The sequence below is a fragment of the Lycorma delicatula genome, chromosome 13, assembly GCF_047948215.1.
Source record: "Lycorma delicatula isolate Av1 chromosome 13, ASM4794821v1, whole genome shotgun sequence".
NCBI classification, from domain to species: domain Eukaryota; kingdom Metazoa; phylum Arthropoda; class Insecta; order Hemiptera; family Fulgoridae; genus Lycorma; species Lycorma delicatula.
In genome coordinates this window covers 42,318,030-42,325,084 of record NC_134467.1, presented here as the reverse complement: position 1 = coordinate 42,325,084, position 7,055 = coordinate 42,318,030, and the positions used below count along the sequence as shown (strand labels likewise).

The 7,055-nt window shown below is 29.4% G+C and overlaps 1 protein-coding gene across 4 annotated transcripts in view; it reads right to left on the bottom strand.

Annotated features, from left to right (window-relative positions):
* Positions 1 to 672: 672 nt before the first annotated feature.
* Positions 673 to 7,055, bottom strand: part of LOC142333613 (adenylate cyclase type 1-like) — a 338,843-nt gene continuing 332,460 nt past the window's right edge. For 3 of the 4 annotated variants that reach the window (XM_075380936.1, XM_075380937.1, XM_075380938.1), the window contains exons 27-29: positions 4,308 to 4,416; positions 3,025 to 3,235; positions 674 to 1,217 (exon numbers count right to left, since the gene is read on the bottom strand). In XM_075380936.1, coding sequence (XP_075237051.1) covers positions 916 to 1,217; positions 3,025 to 3,235; positions 4,308 to 4,416 — 622 coding nt within the window. In that variant the 3' untranslated portion in view covers positions 674 to 915. Of the gene's footprint in view, positions 1,218 to 3,024; positions 3,236 to 4,307; positions 4,417 to 7,055 lie in introns of all 4 variants that reach the window. The other variant, XM_075380939.1, reaches the window with a different exon arrangement.

Below are 7,055 nucleotides of genomic sequence, written 5' to 3'. Positions count from 1 at the left end.
TTCGATTTAAATAATATGGATAGAACAGAAGATGATATCCTTTGAAAAAACAAAAGAGGATGATGGATGACTCTGTTCTGAATCTGAAAATGGATATGAAAGTGAAGAAGGTGACTGACTAACTGGAAAGTTTAACAACTATAATTAGTTATTTATCCATTTACAATAAATAAATCAATGAATCTGAGAGTTATTTATATTTACTAATACCAAATCTTTCATTTATTTAAGTATCTGGGTATAAATGAGTGTATATTATAAAGTTTTTTTCTTTTTCATTCAACTTGCAGGTCATAACGTTTTTTACAGTAATTGGAGAATTATGTGGTTAAATACAGTACATATGCTTAAAAAAAAAAAAAAAAACATTCTTCATATTGTAGCGACCATTTTTTTCTTTTTACTTCAAAGTGAAATAAGTTACTAAATAATCCTAAAGAATCAAATACCATACCAAATGTATTTTAATACAAATTATACACCTGAACGGCATTTGGCTTTGGTCATTGGTGTATTCCAATTAGTTTAAGAAAAAACTTTTAAGTTATTTATAAATAATTATAAAAGAAAATTTATTTTTAAAGCTGTGAAAAAGTTTTTATTCATCAATACCAAAATACATTAATACTATTATAGTATACATGCTTAGAGCATGCTTTAAATTATATACTTTGAAACATGAACGTTTAATAGAGTTTATTCATAGATATTAAAACAAACATTAGATAAAAATTAAAATGAACTTTTTTACTCATGGTAGTGTAACTGAAAAATACTTTAAAAATAATTTAAAATTGAATTTTTTGTTCTATTAATGTTTTTCTACAAAGCTTAATTAAAATAAAAAAATAATACAATAGAAAATAAATTTATGTCTTTTTTATAATAAAATGATAAAATAAACTTAAAAAAAATTCAAACATCGCTATCTGTTTCACTTCTAGGTTGCCCAAAATTACGTGTAATACTTTCAGACATAGATTTGATATCCGCTAAATTAGTAATGTCTGGAGTCGTTTCTGGTGCGTTGCTATAATAACGTAAATCATCTGTATAACAGTTATCATACTCAGAATCATATAACGCGCTCAGAGAATCTAGACTTAATACTGCATCAGAATCGAATACTCTTGAAGATGCTCGAGATGATAAGGATGTATTATCACCATCATCATGGCAACCGCCTTCAAAAGCTGAATTAACATCGCTTAAAGCACCTAAAGAAAAAACAATTATATTATTTTAATACACCAGCAATTGTTTAAACGTTAAATATACATTTTTTTTTTCTGGATATACTACATAAAATAATCCAGAAATATACAGTGAAGTATACAGTTTTATATGGTATACTAAATAATAAGCAGATGTACAAAAAGGAATATCAGGGTTTTAAAGCTAGTTAGTATCTCTTAACATTGACTTAGTAGTGAATCACAAATAAAACGAAAGAGTAACATTTACTGTTTATCTCTACAAGTGTACAATGAGAGCACCTTTTGTAATACAGCACATTTCAACCAATAGGAGAGTTTGTTCCGTACTTTAACCAGCATGCAGCCAAGACATACACAAGACCCCAAAAAAAAAATCACATGTGGCAAGATTGCAAACAAGCTCTGTCATCAATTCCACGTCAACCAATTCAGTCACCGGGGAAACATTCAACCAATTCCATACAGAGTTTTGGCGATAAGAAAGTGCATCATCTTGTTGCCAAATAAATGCTCTGATAATCTTGCAGTTGAGAAAAGAGCCATGTATGCAGTATATCTAAATAAGCAACTGCTTGTTTCAGTGAAAAAGAATGGCCTATAAACTTTCTGTCACAAAATTACAAAGAAAGTCAGCTCTTCTTGTTGGAAAATATAAATCGTGAAATTGGAATGCAAAGTCGGTAGGCTTCAAAGCCTCTAACAGCTATAAACAATAAAGATGTGTACATAAGCGTTTCCCCAAAACATTCCACATTGTCATCACCAAACATTGTTAGTTCCCAGCTGGTCTTCCTAAAAGGTTTTTTAGGACTGAATAGGAAAATGACATGTTCATTTTCTTCAGACACCTTTGGTCATACCGTTCTCTTACCTTTACACAGAAATCCAGTTGTTTCAAACTGATTATGTCATCAATGAATATTATTATCAATCAGAAGATCACAATTAGACTTTCTTTAGAATGCACATTTAACTGTAACTAGATTCATATTTAGCAAACTGCAAAACACAAAGGGTTTCTGTTCAGGAATTGCCATCTTTGCTAATGTCAAGCAAAAAGAAAGGAAATCAATCTATGGGCATGTGCACAACTAACACTGTACTTTTTTTTACTCTTATATTCTACTCTTAAATCAACACTCATAAGAAATTAAAATCCTGATGTTCTTTTTTTGTACACTTATACTTTCTTTTTCCTGTTTAGCCTCCGGCAACTACCGTCTAGATAATTCTTCAGAGGATGAATGAGGATGATATGTATGAGTGTAAATGAAGTGTAGTCTTGTACATTCTCAGTTCGACCATTCCTGAGATGTGTGGTTAATTGAAACCCAACCACCAAAGAACACCGGTATCCACGATCTAGTATTCAAATCCATGTAAAAATATCTGGCTTTACTAGGACTTGAACGCTCTAACTCTTGACTTCCAAATCAACTGATTTGGGAAGACGCGTTAACCACTAGACCAACCCGGTGGGTTGTACACTTATACTATTCACATGTGTGTGTGTGTATATATATACACACACACTTTGCAGTTCTTGATGTTTCACTACCTTTGTAACAAAAAAAAAAATGTTACAATTGAAAAATTCTGAAAAGATGTATATATGAAAAAAAATTCAGAATTGTATTTTGCAATTTAAAATTGATTTATTTTTTAAAATTTTCAAGTAACTTATTCATGAGTAAATAAACTGTATTTGTACAAATTTCTTCATGATAGCTCTCAATATCCTTGTCGATAAGCAAACATGCGACATTAACAACAATAAAGAAAAAAGAAGCTATTGTTAAATAAATACCTTCAGCATCTGTTAGGCCAGCTTCATGTATCATTGAAATATTTTCTAGTGCTGGATCGTCTGTTGTATAACCAGTACTGTCACGATCGGCAAGTAACGGTTCAGATGCTGCATTCTCATCTTCATCACTCCACTCGGATTGTGAATGACTAGTTTCACCAAGTCCTAATTGTCTTGAACTCTCTTCAATAATACGTTTAACTTCAGCTTCCTATTACAAAAAAAAGAAAAAAACAAAAACATTATAAATATTAAAATATGAATAGCTTAATATTTTGTGACGGTTTTATTATTTGTATATGGTGTAACAAATTATGATTAATGACAATAAAGTTAATCGTATATCATTATGTAAGTCGCCGCTATTGAAAAGCATTACATTAGAAGAAATTCATTTATATCTAATCTCACTTAACGAAGGATAGATTTATTTAATAATTTGCAAGTTTATATATCAATTACATATCAAAGTTTATAAATCAATTCACAAAATATCTAACTGTTAATACACATAAATTTAGAATAAGATTATTATTTTGTTCACATGGCTGGAGGGGTTAAATTACATCATTTCAGGGACATGGATTATAGAACTTGTATTCTTTGATGAGAACATGAATATATTCATGTAATTGCACAGTTCTTCTGGGTTTATTTCCCGGTTGACACCAAATCATAAATTAACCAACTTTTTTTCCAGCAAGATCACATAATTATGCAAATATCTATTAATTACTTTTCTTAGAATAAGCATATGTAGAAAACAAGTACAATTTCCTTTCACCACTGCTGCAGTGTTGTGATTGCAGATCTGAACATGCATACCATGTTCTGTCATTCACTGGTTTTTGGTAGATAATATTAAAAGTATAGCAACATTTTTTTTCAGTTGATTAAACATCATTTAAAATGTTCAAGTGAATTGAGAAACCCACGAATTGTATAAAACTATGGTAGCTATCTGATTTTTAAATTTGAAAAAAGTCAAACCACGTGATATTTCTTCGGAAGATTAGTGATATTTACGGTGGAAAAGCTACGAATGATGGATGGTTAGAAAAAGGATCTAAATAAATGTTGCAACAAAAATTGCTTTACTTTGAGAAATAGGATTCCTGAAGGAACAACTTTACTTATTTCCATAATTGTATGAGAAAGTAAAAAAATAAATTATAAAATGTGAATCAAAACAATATAGTTAATCTTAACCATAAGGAAAAACATCAAATGTATGTTAATAGAATTAATGTCAATGAATATAAATTAAAACACACAGTATTTACCTGACGCGCTACTTCAACAGCAATTCTTTTCTCTTCTTCTTCAAACCTTTTATTCTCTTTCCTTTCTTCATCATCATCACTTTCAGTCTGTTCACGCTCTCCTTCCGCCCTTTATTATTGAATAAAAAATTAAAAAAAATTAAAATAAAGACAAAATTAATAGTTTAATTATAATATTAAACCAAGACAAAGTAATTAGCAAACTTTCAAAAATGTCTCAAAACTAAGTCCACATAATGATCTTAGTTTTATAATATTCTGTGATCATATACATTCAATAACAACCATATTTATTTCTTGGTGTTGCAAAGTAAAGTGTTATTAAATAAAATAAACAAAAACATTTTAAAATCTTTGCCAAATATTTTGGTAAACTATTAAACAGCAATGAACCTAAACAAAAATTTGACTTCATAACCGATGATAAAAAACAAGTAAAATTCCAAAGCACTGAATCTGGAAAAAGTCCAAAACATAATGGGCAAACTCAAAAACAACAAAGCGGCCAAAGAAAATCAAACTGTAAAAGAACTTTGGTCAGTCCAAATTCCAACTGAAAACAGCTTAATATGTCTGCTGTATAAAAAAGGTGCTCTGCTGAACCGAACCACAATTCAATCTGCAAGTGAAAAAAACCAAGATGGATTCAGAAAAAATACTCAACCTCAAAAATATAACGGGCTATTACAAACCTGCAAGCAAAAAATATTTAATCACATTCATAGATTTCCAAAAAGCACGAGATTCCATTGGTAGGGATCATATTAACGATTTCTTTAACAACTATACTAAAAGAGCTTGCATTACTCAACAAGATGAGTTTGATCAAAATCATACTGACAAATGCCTATTCCAAAGTAAAATTCATGGATGAAATTTCTGAATTATTCGAAATCAAATCTGTAATTAATGAGATGGGCTTTCCCCACTCTCTTCAACTATGGTCTATAAAAAGTAATCGGGGAATGGAACTGGACACTGAATGAAAATAGTAGAATCAAAATAGGTTTGAAATGTAATTTCTTAACCTTTGTGGATGAAATCAGTCTGCTGTCCTAAAGTTGGAAAGAAGCTGAATTCCAAATCTCAAAATTGGAAACACAAGTTCAGATTGAAAATTTCATTTCCCAGCTGACAAAAAAACAACTACAACAAAAAGTCACTTTCCTGAAACTTCAAACTCAGACATTACAGAACAGTATTAAAATCAGAAGAATTTTACAAGAAAATTTAAAAATTCTCTGACACAAAGAGGAAAAGATGAGTTAGCTTCTATTGCCACATCAAAAGGATGAACCAAGACTGACTGAACAGATTTTCAACTTCGTGAACAGAAAAAAAAAATAGGATCAATACAATCTGTATTTCCTCCTGTACCCTTGACTGATGGTGACCAAAAATTAAATTACATCAACACCCCTATAGTATATATATATATATATATATACTATAGAAAAAAACTTTTTCTAACAATCAAATACAATTTTAGAAGGACATCCTAAAATTGTGTTTTTTACATTAGATAAGATTTCCAAAAATTGACCTGATTAGCATATTAGCATATTCTCTAACTACACAGCAAGGAAAAAACATATCTGTCGATAAAAGTTTTCATAGTAAACAATTTTTTTATTACCCCTATTCAATTAAAATTATCTAAATTTAATAAAGCTAACAATAATAAGTGTGCATTTCTGACTATTTAAGCTATTTTATTTGTATCACATACTTCTCAAATAATTAGCGTTTTATTGGTTCAAATATTTACATGTAAACTTACTATTGAAAACTATTTTCATAACTTAAAATGTTTTCTTAAATAGATTGGTACAATTATTAAAGTAATTTATTTACAAATAATTTTTTTTCAACAAGGTAGGTTAAGTGAAATATGTAAACACACTTTTCAATTTACACGCACATGCACACAAACACAGTAGTATTAGACCAATTATGTTGTCAAAAATATCTCGTTTATTTGCCAAAATTAACTTCTGTAAGGAAGACATGTAAAAAAATGGGAAATATTCTGTAGAATTGAATGAACTACTTTTCCACCCTCTCATTTTTTTCACATCATTTTCAAAATGACATATTCAAAGTTGGTGAAAAACAGTTTTTTTGTTTTAAAGAAAAACTAGACGTTTTACAAAAAAAAAATTTACTTAAAAGTTGTAGAACATTTTGAAACAAAACACTTAAGCCCTGCCTGACATCAATTGATCAGCAAATAAAATAGTTATTGCAAATAAACCACTAAAAATAATGTTTTCTTCAATTATTAATATCTTTAAAATGATAAAAGATTATTTGACAAAACTTACAAAATATGTAATCTTTGGCCTGTAGAATAAGTTCCCTTTTTGACTTTTCAAAATATTCAATAGATTTTTTCCAAAAATAGAGTTTTTTGAATGCACCTATGTGGCCTATCCAGGGTTAAAATTTTCTTTAAGAGTTGCACTAATCTGTGCAAATAGTGCGCATATTGCAAAGCTATTGAAAATAAGTAAAAAATCTACCAAAACATTGATTTTTTTTTAAAGTAGAAATTCCTTTGAAATTACATTATTGCCATTCGATAGCTGCCGTTTTTCTACGAATTTAAATTGCAATGATTGATTTTGTTTTCTTCACTGTAAGCTAAATTTTGTTGGACCCCGTAAAATGCTTATTCTATTTGGCAAGTTAATGCGCATGATGGGGGGGATAGACTTCGACTTGACGTCCTCAGCTAGTCTGTCAACC